This window comes from Gobius niger (genome assembly GCF_951799975.1).
Source record: "Gobius niger genome assembly, chromosome: 4".
In the NCBI taxonomy this organism is placed as follows: domain Eukaryota; kingdom Metazoa; phylum Chordata; class Actinopteri; order Gobiiformes; family Gobiidae; genus Gobius; species Gobius niger.
In genome coordinates, this window is record NC_136855.1 from 9,134,387 (window position 1) to 9,147,911 (window position 13,525).

General features: G+C 40.0%; 1 protein-coding gene across 1 annotated transcript; it reads right to left on the reverse strand.

Annotated features, from left to right (window-relative positions):
* Window positions 1-4,688: 4,688 nt before the first annotated feature.
* idh3a (isocitrate dehydrogenase (NAD(+)) 3 catalytic subunit alpha) lies at window positions 4,689-12,884 on the reverse strand. Its single transcript, XM_079555631.1, has 11 exons — window positions 12,795-12,884; window positions 11,780-11,836; window positions 10,872-10,955; window positions 10,675-10,789; window positions 9,937-10,124; window positions 8,155-8,288; window positions 7,747-7,849; window positions 7,607-7,671; window positions 7,447-7,531; window positions 6,676-6,828; window positions 4,689-5,374 (listed from the first exon to the last, which is right to left on the reverse strand). The coding sequence occupies exons 1-11, from the start codon at window positions 12,819-12,821 to the stop codon at window positions 5,291-5,293; spliced, it is 1,095 nt and encodes a 364-aa protein (XP_079411757.1). The 5' UTR covers window positions 12,822-12,884; the 3' UTR covers window positions 4,689-5,290.
* Window positions 12,885-13,525: the final 641 nt, after the last annotated feature.

Genomic DNA, 13,525 nt, shown 5'->3' on the forward strand with positions numbered 1-13,525 from the left:
ACAGCACAATCACACGTCAACATTTCATCTTCAGTAATGGTTTTAACCACTAAGGAGTTCAAAAATGTCTCAGCTGATGCTTGACAAAAACCTGAACTGTACAGTTTAGTATAAAAATGACTACAGTAGTTAGATATTAAGGAAAAATCATCTGTAAGTACCCCATCAATATTCAATTTACTGATATCATTAACAGAAGAGTGATATTTTTCAAGATTAAAAAAGTAGTGAGAGTTTTGCTCCCCTTCTTCAAGCCATCGGGCTCGAGATCTGATAAAGGCACCTTTGGCTTTGTGATTATATATGTCATCTAATTCAATTTGCAGTTTAATCAGCTCTAATTTCTCCTCTTCTGATAACATATCAGGGGTTTTCGAGGATAGATGGGTTATATTTGACACAATGTTTAATTCTTTGACTTTTTTTGACTTGGCCAAGTCACTACTAAATTTTCTAAAAAATTTCCCAAGCTCAAACTTTAGAAGTTCCCAATTGATGCAGAATTGTGTTTCTTCTTTGGCTTTAGACCAAAAATGAGCTATCAGATCTGTAACCTTATTCTTAACTGCTTCATTTGATAGCAGAGAGCTATTAAGCTTCCAGTATACAGACCGAGGAAGATTTGTTTGAGAGGTTGCTAAATTAATCTTTATATTAATAGCCTTGTGATCAGTAAGGGGGGTGGGGCATATGTCGACATCAATATTACCTACGTTAAAACTCTTAGACACCAACCAAAAATCAATTCTAGATTGGCAAGACCCTGTCTTATTGCTCCAGGTAAAAGACCTGCTTTTAGGGTTTTTAAGTCGCCACACATCTTGAAGACTAAATTTATTCATAAATGTTGTAAAATTGCTATTTGTTCTGTTTGTTATGCCAGGAGGCCATCTATCCATAGCACTATCGATAGCTATGTTGAAATCACCTCCCAGTAGTAATGTTGCATTGGGAAATTTTGTTAACCAGGTAATAAAAATATTCTCAATAGACATTATAAGATCATCATTCTCCTGTTTTGCGTTGTATCCATAAATGTTGCATGTTAAGAATATCCTATCAACAATTTTAATTACTTGAAATACATAGTGACCATCCGGATCACATTTGGTAGATAACACTTCTCCGTTGAATTTGGCTTTTAATGTAGCAACTCCAGCTGAATGTTCAGTACCATGTGACAACCATATAGTGTTGCCCCACTGACACTTCCAAAAATTGTTGTCATTAGCAACAGAGTGAGATTCTTGAACAAAAACAAAGTCTAATTTAAATTGTTTGGCAAAAAGAAATATAGCTTTGCGCTTAATGTTGTTGCGCAAACCCCTAGCATTAATAGATAAGAAAGATAGAGAAGACAGATTCAACAAAAGTAAAATAAAATAAAATAACAAACAATTGCAAACGACAATAAACCTCTAAGAAAACCTTAGACTAGATAAACCACATGCTGTCAAGATCAGCAACAATATGTAAATTTGTTTTACTTGAACAAAAACAGATTTTTTTTTATTTTTTTTTTCCTTGTCTTTTAAATGCGTAAACACAAGTTAGTGCAACAAAAAGACATTCATTGACACTATTAGAGCTTAAGAACTTGCAAACTGAGCACCAACTACGCTTCCATAGCCAAAGAGCTTATTCTGCTTATGGAAATAGTTCAACTCCATTGGCGAATCCTCTTCCACCCACGAAATAGGCCGTCTTGCCCTCCTCTCGCGCCTTCTTGATTTTGGGCCACAGTTTCCCGCGGTTTTCCTTGTCCTCCTTTGAAAGATCCAGACTGAAGCGCAGGCCATTTGCTTGGAGAAAAGCGCAGGTCTTGGCAGCCTTCCACAGATCCTCCTTGTGATGTCTCCATACGAACTTTATGATGATACTGCGAGGCCTCTGGTCATCGGCGCCTTTTTTCCCCACTCGATGAGCAACATCAATTATCTCGTGCATCTTGTCCTTCATGGTTGGAAGCACTTCTTGACACACAGCAATGACCTTCTCACGAACATTTTCATCCCTGGTTTCAGTTACCCCGTGCAGCCTCAGGTTCCACCGTCTCCCGTAACTCTCCACCTCAGCTGCTCGGGCCCAGCTTTTCTGAGTAGCATCCTCACATTTGCCAACACGGGTGTCAATGGCGGCGATCTTTACATTCACTACTTTCATCTCAGTGCGAATGGCGCCAATCATTTCTTCAAGCGCATCACTTCTTGAATTGATCAAATCGGCAAGCATGCGGGCGGTCGTGTTAGAAAGGCTATCATTAGCATCATGGAATCTGGTGAGAGTAGGCTTCTTGGCAAGAGGAGGCTTAGTCGGTGTAACGGGCAGTGGGGGGAATTCCAACTCATTTGCCATTGCTGGTACCGAGCACTCCATCCCGCAGGCGCCGTTGTTGTAGTCGTGTTCGTTAGCGGAGGAGCTAGCACCGTCCTCGCCCGGGAAACGTCTTCTTTCCGTCTTGTTGGGCATCTTCAGCGTTGTAAAGTTACAAACCTTGTCCAAGTGTGCTTAGGAAAATGGTATCTGGTGTAAGCTTCAAAATTTACTTTGTCATGAACGGTAAAACTAGTATTTTTAAATGTTGTGCTGAGAGCTTGACAAAAGTCCGCCTTAAAGCACCGCCATCTTGGCCGACCCCTCTCATAAAAATATAACAGAAGTACTAAATATATTGTGCTGAGTTAAAACAAACTTCTTTCAAAACAGTACTTTTGATTTTTATTAAAATGATGTTATATAAAGCATTATGTCTGTGTCAAGACTCCAACATATTAATCACTGTCTTCTAACAGTCGTAAACATAAATTGGCCATGCGAAGCTTGCAAGTTTATAGAGTTCGGGAATGTCCACAGTTACCATGGAAATCCGCCATCTTTGCAGCTGTTAGCATACATTTCCATAGACTAACATTAGCTAAAAACAGTATAAAAAGTGGAGAAAAAAAGCTGTGTAACGACTCCGTTAGCTGCTGAGTAACTGGTAAATACATCTAACTCACTGTGGTCTCTAAGTGTTTTAATGTGAACAATAACTCCAGTATTTTAACTTTTAAAATCTCCATTAGTTTACATTCCCGAACTTTATTGTTGACGACTGATCCGCGAAAATGTTTGTTTATTATTTATATTATTATTATTATTTATATTATTTATTGTATTGTGAACAAAAAAAAATGCTATAGTAGCCTCTGCTTTTCAGATACCTCTATGTTGAGGCCAGTTCCAGTATTTTACATTTTAAAATCTTAGCCACTCCATCGAACCCAGTCAGTCATAACTTTATTTTGAAGGCGCATGTCCCGTCTCAAAGGTTGCGTTTTGTGCTACTTGACGCTGGAGAGGCGTAACATCAGACCAGTGCTTGGGGAGAGAGGGCGAGGGGCACGTCCTTTCACTAGGTTGCCAGGTTTGGACAAAATACAGCCTGTATGTAGTCTTTGTGGCCTATAACAACCCGCACATCTGGATAACTTTTTATTCAATTTGGTTTATTTCACAAAAGGTTTAGCCTCAAGCACTCATTATGTAATCGGGCGTAGCTTGTGAAAACAATCTGGAAATTGCAGGTAGCTACTAGATAATTATAGTTATTAAATCTTTATAGCTTTATATAATTTAAAGGCTTTGACGTGCTTACTCACAGATCAACCCTAAATGAAGGCTAACGCGTAATTAAATTTGACGGAATAGCAGTAGCAGATGTAGGATTGCAAGTTCAAGTAATCCAGTGTAGTAGTAAAACAGTACTACAGAAAGCTACAGTAGTATACGCAAAGTAATGAATACACAACCTGGCCGTAATGTTTTTTTTGTTTTTTCCTGATGGCACAGGCATTTTCCAAGATGACAATGCAACAATTCATGAGGCTCCAGACCTTAACACCATGCAGAATCTTTCTTATGTGCAACTGACAACACAAGATCTCAAATGATTAAGCTGAGATAAATACCAGATTTATTTTGCATTCTCTTTCACCAAACATTAAAATCCTGTTTACTGCAGTCACAGTGACATTTGCTCAGGAGTGTGTACAGTCAGTGGTGGCACTTGCAGGCCAAGCGGAACAGTGAAAACATAAGAGATACAACATAGTTTGCCTTGCTTAATTCACCTTTCATTCTGTGTATTTGTAGAAAGCAGCATGTGACAGTAACATGGAGTAGAAACAATAAATAAGACGGTTACAGCAGTTTACCGTTAAAAAAAAAATAGTGAGCTTTTTACGGAAAAAAAACAGACAAAAAAAAAACATGCAAAAAAAGGGCGATATGAAAAATTATTTTTGGTTAAGATTGAAATGATCTCAGTTGCATTTGGTCGTGTGGTGGGAAATTGTGCGTATGCGTATTTAAGTGAATGTTTCAATCTCACAAGCTGCAATCGACAACGCAAAGCTGCCATGGAGACAGGCAGCAATGGTACAAGTTGAAGTGAAGAGACGAGCCCAAGTCCCAAGGGTTGGTTAAGCGCATTGAAAACCGTCAGAGACACAGAACAACATTAGAGCTGCACGATAAACAGTCCGATCTGACAGATAAAAAAAAAAACGTGTGAACACAGCCTATAAGAGACGCAAAAGTTTAGATTTATTCACAATTTTCCTAATTCAGCTCAATTTTTTGCCGTATTTTAGTCATGGTTTAATATCAATTTATCATTTTCATTCCCAATTTTATAGTATTGTTGAAATGGTTTAGTAAAATATTGCAATATCAATTTCTCTCATGCTGCCCGAGTAGAGATGCTGTCACGTTGATACTTTGTCAGCATTAAAAGACTTTCAAACCATCTGTCACCATTGTCTAACGAACGCTGCCTCAAAAATACCCGCAAACCTGTGATTTTTATGCTCCACATTCTCTCAAGACAATGTAAGGCAATGAATAAGTTGCTCGGGTTGATGTTGTGAAAATGAGGTATGTGACAAAAGTTGGCAAGTTGTTTTCAAAGGCAGCTCGGTGTCCAGGCATCAGAAATCCTCAAGTCTTTTAAATCAATGTAAACTGTAAATATGAAATGCCACTGAAAATATGAAAACATGTGTGAATGTGAAATCACTGTAGGAGCGCGCTTCCCCAAACAATGACGGGGACTTGGGCTCTTGATAACGGACAAATGTTGCAGAAAAACAATCCAGTTCATGGCAGCACTGATCTCTCTAAAGTCGACCCTCATTTCCCCTCTGCTCTTCAGAGGAGTAAACATTTAAGGGTCGGGTTCCGAGAGAAGTGGAGTTGCAGCTCCTCTTGCAGGTGAAACGAGCGAGCTGCGTCAGTCTGTGTGAGAGATTCACTCCATGTCCTGAACTCTGCGGCAGATTTCCCCTGTAAACTCCGAGCACTTCGACTTCCCTCCCAGATCACCGGTCAAAACCTGGACAAGGAATGAACAAAAGTATTAGTGTAGATCTGATATTGAACTGGCATTTTGCAACTTCCTCACAAAGTATAAAAGGATATAACTATAATTAGAAGAGAAACAGAACTTGAAGCCACAGTGCAGAACATTCCTGTTTGTAAGTGCGCAAGAGTGATTAAATTATGTTTAAACTGAAGACCTAAACATGCTAGCAATAACAAACATACTCCTCACAAGCAGCACACCAACAATGACAATTCAGGACAGGTTTATCAAAAAGTAAATCATTTGTATGGGGACCAATATAATATATGTATGTATACCTCAGAGCCTTCGCTGTAGCTGGCCTTAAGTTGTGGAATTCTCTCCCTTTACATATTAGAACTGCAACATCTTTGGAGAGTTTCAAGTGCTCGCTGAAGACTCACTTTTTTTGCACTGGCCTTCGACACGAGCTGAGCTGAGCATTTTCTCGTGTTGATTTTATTTTCTATTTGTATTAAATGTTGATTGTTTTATTTTATGAATCTGTACAGCACTTTGGGGCAGTGCCTGCTGTTTGTAAATGTGCTCTATAAATAAATTTGACCTTGACCTCAGTTGGTCAATCCAAAGCAGCATTATCATATATATATATATATATTAAGTCGCACGGATGTGTCACAACATACAGATACAGACGGCAAAGCATCATACAAGGGGGCGTGACCTAGCCGAGGGGGAAGAAAGCCTCGCAGGGAAATCCCAATTTATTTCTTTTTTCCTTCTGGTGGAATATAAACTTATCTATCGCACAAAAATAAAGTCAAGCCAAAGTCAGGTCCACATGAACTGTTTATCACAGCCAATTGTTCAGTAGAAGCAAACAACGGCACTTGTTACTAACATTAGCATATGCATATGCAGCATGAAGCTAATATTAGCTTCCTGGCTAGCACTGTCAATTTTTTAAGCGTTTATGGGTACTTATAAACCACTTTGCTCAACTCCACTTCTCTGTATCTTTAATTAGAAGTAAAATATATTCATAATTCAGCATTTGTGTACGTAATGGTGGATACAGTTCTTTTTTCCCCCTCTAGCTTTGAACATAATCATAGATTGGCAAGTCCAAAAATGCCGCCTGTATCTATTTTTTTTAAATTGAGTTGGTGTAGCCAAGTATTCCATTGTGGCAACTATGGTAACTGTTGAAATGCTGAATTTTCAAGTTCGAAAATGGTTAATCACTATCTCTACAATGGCTGGACCCATCTACATGAATCATAAAATCTAACGTCTTCTCTCTCGGTGCATATGAACTTTTGATGCCTGACCTTCTTGTCCTTGATGGTGTCGAAGCAGGCGGTCTGGATCTTGTCGGCGTAGGGGTGGAGGCCCATGTGCCGCAGCATCATGACGGCGCTGAGCAGCAGAGCCGTGGGGTTCGCCATGTCCAGGCCCGCGATGTCCGGGGCTGTGCCGTGGACCTAAACACACAGACTCACTATTATACATAGCACAGTATATTAGTGGTTTGAATGGCACAGGGTAAACAGGCAAAAGCAACTCAACTTTAACCTCTTTTCTCCAGTTCAGCTTTACCCAAATCTAAAAGCTAAACTGGAGTTTACAGACTATAGGCCAGCATAACGTCTCATTTAAAAGGTAAGACCTACAAAACTCATGTAAGATTTTTCCCCGTGTTGTTGACGTGTTTTCACTTTTTTTTGTTGCATTTGTGTCACATTTTTGTCATGGTTTTGTTGCGCTTTCATCCTTGTTTATGTCTCGTTTTTGGCGCAAATCTTTTAGACATGGCTAACACCGAATGGGAGAAAATGTGCTCGGTGCAAGTGGGGGTTAAGAGGTTAATGCTTAAAATGCCCGATACGATATTTTAATGCCACAAACGCAGAAAAGAAGATCTGCAAACATTCGATTTTGGCCAAATTCATATTAAAATTGAATTGGTGCTTGCAATACACACAAGACCAATTTCAACAGTTGTTTAGCATCTGAACAATATAGTAAGCCAAACAAAGATACACGGTATGTAATGTATTTTTGTTGACTTGCTCCCTATAAAATGACAAAGGATTACAAACCGATTCAAAGATGGCGACTCCGTTTGCTCCGATGTTTCCGCTGGGCGTGACTCCAAGTCCTCCGATCAGACCAGCACACAGGTCACTATGAAAGCACAACTGTATTTTAGACATTTACACGCTCACTGTGAGTCAAATGTTGGATTTGCTGAGGTCTGACCTGAGGATGTCTCCGTACAGGTTGGGCATGACCAGCACATCGAACTGAGTGGGGTCCTGCACCATCTACACAGACAGACAGAGGGTTTTAAAGAATGCACTAAGGCGTTAAGAGGGGACAGTTCAGAACAATCGACTGACATTGAGGCACACTGTGTCCAGGTACATCTCTGTGAATTTGACGTCTTTGTAGTTTTCCGCCACTTCACGACACTTCCTGAGAAACAGACCGTCTGACATTCGCCTGGACGGGAAAAGGAAAGCAGGTTAAGATGATGTTCACAAATAGAACATTATAAACAACATAATATCACAAAACACAAAACAACACATCGCCAAAGTGTTGTTGGAACAAAATGTGATGCAATATCCACATCAGTTCCAAAATGTAGCCTCGTTTTGGTCTTTTTTTTGACACAATTTTTTGACTGAATTCACACCTCTAGTTAAAATGTGTAGAAATGTAGGTATTTAAGGAAATTACAATGACACAAAACCTCCAGAACTCGCCTAACAAAAGTAAGTGATCCAATACTGTCTCATACTCACATGATGTTTGCTTTGTGAACCGCCGTGACGCTGGTTCTTTGGTTGTTTCGTGCGTATTCGAAGGCGTACTCCGCAATGCGTCTGCTGGCGTCTTCTGTGATCAGTTTGATGCTTTGAACCACACCGTCCACAATCTGAAAACAACAAACAGGCTCAGACAGAGACGATTCAAAGCAAGTCGTCTTTATGTCTTGACAGATTCCAACAGCACATCTGCACAAGATCAGCAACGTCAGTAATTCACAATTTTTTACTGACTTTTTCCAGGAAATGACAGACGGATCATACACTCAATGATGACAACAATCCTGTACTTCTACTTTTGATGAGGTTTGTTTGTGCTTTGCTTTAGCGACAAAAGCCGTTTCTTATCGCGCGCTACGTCGTACGACACCAACGTCACAGGTCTGAAACAGCAGTGCCTTAGTCTTTTAATCCATTCACTCTGATGCAGCCTTGTGCTTCCAAACTTTGCACCAAATGCATCCAAACCTTCCCCAGTGCCTCTGTGTTGCTTCGTTTGTCTAACATTGCCACTATAATAAGGTCAGGTTTCCTCTTTTATAATTCTTAAATGGAAAAAAACATCAGGTCTGAGTGATTTTATTGGGTAACATTATTAATTAATTAATAAATAAATACTCCTTCAGCCTCGGACATGTCGATTTGTACAGGGCTAGAATTACCCAAGGTAAAAGTTGGGGGGATTTTTGCCTTTCAAACTGATGATGACGACAGTCATGTTTACTTTTTACCTTAGGTCCCTGGGTCATTCTAATCCTGTGCGAATAGTGCTTTTTTAGCTGTAGTTATTATCAAACTATTATTAAGAACTATTTATTTTCCAATAAAAATATGCCTCAAACACATTAATATGGCCTACAAGTGCTGGTGAATACTCTTTCTTTCAGACCAATCTTGGTGATGTTTGGCTGAGAAAGATTACTGGTCACATGGGATGCACGATGATATCGGCCGCCGATAATTATCTGCAATACTCGGCCTTTTTGGCGTCATCAAAATAATTAGGCCTGATAATTACAGACTCTAACTGCATTGAATCTGCAGCTCCAGCTCGATGCTGCCGCCCCGCTCCTACTGCTGCAGATTCATGACCGCAAAGTTACACCAGCAGATACATGCGACTTCTGCTCTGTTTCAGCTGAAAAATACAAAGAGTATTCCAGCGAAACAACGTTTTGCAGGCACTCTCCGTGAAGGAAGAGCTTTTTAACTTTTCACATCAAGTCACTTCAACATTTTCACTGTAACAAAAAGGGAAAAAAAAAACGAGGAAATGCGAAACCAGCAAGTTTAACACTCGAACAGAGCGGGTCTTGAACTGATGTGTTATCTTTGTATTTCTGAGAAAATAAAGATGGATATCCCCGCGGTCAAATCGCTGTGAACGAGAGAAGTTTTACACTGATGAAATGAGCCACGCATCTCTTCAATCTGTCACAGGCACAGATTTGGCATAATTTCTCTCTCATGTCAGCACAGGGTACAACAGTGGGGGAGAAAAAAAGACATTCCACCAGCTATATAAATATCGTGCGTTATCGGTATCAGTTATCTGAAAATGATTGATTATCGGTATCGGTTCAAATTTCCATTATCGTACATCCCTAGTGGCGACTATGCAAAACTAACATCAGCATGGTATGTCTGTTTGGAGTCCATGGAGACTACAAACATTCAGTTCTAGTAGTGGATAACACATGATCTGAAATGCTGAAGCCTTTGCTGTTTGAATGCGATGATCTTGTAAATAACACTCACGATGTGCTCGATGCCGCTGTACTCGCCCTCCGTGTTCTCCCTGATGGTGACCAGGTCCACGTCGGTGTACGGCGTCTTGTAGCCCTCGATGGAGATGCAAGGCCTCACGTTAGCGTAAAGGTCGAACGTCTTCCTCAGCAGCAAGTTCATGGAGGGGTGGCCCGCGGCGATGGGCGTCTTCAGGGGTCCTACAACAGCAATGTCAACAAAATCAGTGTTTACCTTTTGGAAGTACATGTTGCATCCCGGATTACATTTAGGACTTTTGCATAGTGCTTATGGCAATTCAAATTGTGAATTTCATCTTAATTAAAAGTAGGGTGTGAGGATTTTTTAGTAAACGTGACCCACCTACGTTCCAACATAAGTGTCTCAAGTCGTAAACTGGACTGGGTTGTTGATAGACGGGCCTATTTACCCGGGAACATGATCCAGTCTCTGGTTCAGACACATGAATCAACCAGGTTCAGTTGACAACTTAAGAAACTAATGATGAAACTTATTGAGCCCATTTGGTTGCTTTGGAAAATCAGCTTTAAAATCAGAAAGTAGAACGGTTGCAGATATTATAGCTAAAGTTTGCAAAAGTTTAAGGACTCTGACTCCAGCAGCTACAAGCTCAGTGAGCTGTTTTAAGGACAATGTACAATTACATTAAGCTCATGAGCAAAAATGTTTGCACCAGACTGTAACTTTTTCAAGATGGTGGAAACCAGCAGGAGATGAATTACTGTTTACCTTTAAGCCCCATTTTATTCTTGTCCATCGACTCCTTGGCGTCGGGGGGGATCATCCATTTCCCTCCTGGTCCCTGTATGGCCGTGACGTTCCTCTCCTCCCATCGGATCGGAGCCTATGGTCACACGCACAAAACCATTACAGTTACAAATCGCACAGACAGAATAGCGTTTTGTTTCATTTATTTAGTTCTTGACCTGGGCGGCCTCGAAGATCTTCATGACCGCGGTGGAGATCTCAGGTCCGATCCCGTCTCCGGGGATCAGGGTGACCGTCTGCATCTGAAGAGGTCACACACACACACAGAAGGATTAGGCTTCGCTCTCTCTCACCGTCGGGATTATAAGGACTCAACAGTGTCCGGACAAGACGGCGACCACCAAAACGGTGGCCTCTGAGGGAGTGACCAACCGGCTGGTTTAACCAATCACAGTGAGGTGACTCAAAATTTGAAATGAATTTGATTTGAAAGGATTACCAAATGAGACCACAGTGATGTAAACTGTACAATGTCCATTTAAAAAAAAAAAAAAGATCCTGTATCTGGTCTTTTGTACATCTGCCTATATCCTAGTAACTTAGACCACTACAAACATGTTAGTTTGATACTTATCTCAAATGTTAAAGCACCCGGATATAAAGCTATCTCAATACTTGCAATGAGATATTTTCCCAATTGTGTGTAGCCATAGTGCGGGGATCACCAACCTGTTAGAGCTGAAGGCTACCTGGGTGAGTTGGTGACCCCGCGTCTTAGTGCAATCACTCAAAAGCAACAGACAGAGCCTTTTGAGGAAACTAATGCCGAGGCAATGCCCACAAATCTTCATAAATTACATATGACCATATGTGTTTTAGGCATGACTGACACCTGTAAGTGAATGCTTTATGGGAGTGTACGAGGGTGCAAAACCTTCACAACAATAAGTGCAAATGATCAACATACTCGATCAGGAGGAAGGAACGGAGTAATAGAAGGAAACAGTGTTGTTGTTGTTCCCTTTGTCCTCCTCTGTCCAGTGTGAGTTATTTACAGTTACAGCCTTTTAGTCAGCGAGGTCCACAGTCGGTGTCAGGTTAAGTCAGGTCCAGAGCTTGGACTCACCCCTCTGGAGAAGGAAGACAGAGCGGGCTTCCTGACCACCCCCACGGCCTGGGACAGCTGCAGCAGACGGGACAAGGTCAACACAGGGATAATAACCAACTCGACTCAGAGCTACATTTGTACTCTTGCTCGATTTATACAATAGCCCTAAAAAACATCATTGAATGTGCAAAGAAATTTAAGAATGGAATCACATTTCTTTCCTATCTAGCATTTCATTTGGTAAAGTGTTCCTTTAATATACCACACATAAAATGATTTCATATGAAGTTATTGAAGTTTTTTGCCATTTGTTTCTTTATACACATTTTGAGGGAAAAATCAAGTCAATATTGTGGCCAGAGTGAATCATTGTTATGAATACATGACATAAAAATCAAATATTAAACAAACTGCTGAGCAGAAAGAATGTTTTTAACTTAGGAATAGGACATACTTAGAGGGCTTTATAGTCAGATCATTTCTATGTTGTTGATTTAAGCCAAAACAAAACACATTCAATTTACACATTAGCAACATTTCTATACCAGCAGTAAAAGAAACTACAACAAAGAAATGTTTAGGAAGATCTACACGCATTTCGAATACAAATTGAAGACTACAAGGACAAATTCAGGGTAAAATAATTTTGATTTTTTTCCCCCCCCAGGTAATTAGTCATTAAAAAAGGAACTTAGGAAGAAAGCAAATAAATGATGTAAAAGCCTACTTTTTAACTTTTTCTATACATGTCGAATAACTATATTTATAATTAAAAGGGGAGAATATGAACACAAAAACATACATTTACTAAAGTTAACTTTGAGGATGAGGGAGCAAAGCTGTCATCCCACTGAAGGACACAGGCAACGGCTAACATAAGCTACATGCTAAAGGCTGCGTAGGTCACACAAAATGAGTAAAAAGCGAAAGAATGAAACGTCAGATGTGCAGCTCAAACATGCCCAAAGATGAATAAAGTCTTTTTCAATAATTATGCAGAGCTGTAATAGCTCAACTAATGCAATTTACTCACCATTGACCTCCACACGTTGCCTGCCATGCTACTGAAGGGAAGATTTGCTGCTGAGGACAAGCCGGGACCGAGATCGTGTCTGGACAAATAGGGCTCACTCGTGAGAGGCGTGTCAAAATCAAGAATTCAGCTGCTACAAACCGTATTTAATCTACGTTGACTGGTTAATAAATACAATCACTGTGAATATGCTAATGCTAGTTTGTCGTTATTTTGCGGGTAAGCTGAGAAAAATGATGCAATCTAATTCATCTTTGAAGTGGTTACAGTAGCAATAGACGATCTTTGATGGAGTAGCGCTCTAGATGCGGAAACACGTACGTAATTCATGACGTAACCGCGGGGTGTCGTTTGTGGTCGGTTGCCAGATTTGTGAAATTGTCTCGCAAATATGCATTCTGTACTACTTATTTCAGTGAAAACATCGTGAAAACTACACCAATAAATAGTAAATGTTAGATTCTCCCACGTTTATGCTAATATTTAGTGAAAAGGTGTAACTTGGCCATTTACATTTTACATAGACATCTCAAGGTGTTAACACAATGAGTCTAGTGACACTTATCCCGTTTGGTGAATGTTGAATTTTCTAGCTGTAAAATAAAAATAATAAAATAATAACAACAACAAAAAGAATCGAAGAATTCTTGCTTGCAAATATATGGGAAATACCGCCCTCTTGTGACTGAACTTGGAACTACTTAGGAAAATACAATAATATTAACATATAT

Coding starts and splice junctions, on each gene's coding strand:
- idh3a (XM_079555631.1), bottom strand. CDS start 12,821: ATGGCAGGCAACGTGTGGAGGTCAATG. Junction 7,532..7,606: donor CTGTACGGAGACATCCTCAG/GTCAGACCTCAG, acceptor GTGCTTTCATAG/TGACCTGTGTGCTGGTCTGA. Junction 5,375..6,675: donor ACACCATCAAGGACAAGAAG/GTCAGGCATCAA, acceptor TTCCTTGTCCAG/GTTTTGACCGGTGATCTGGG.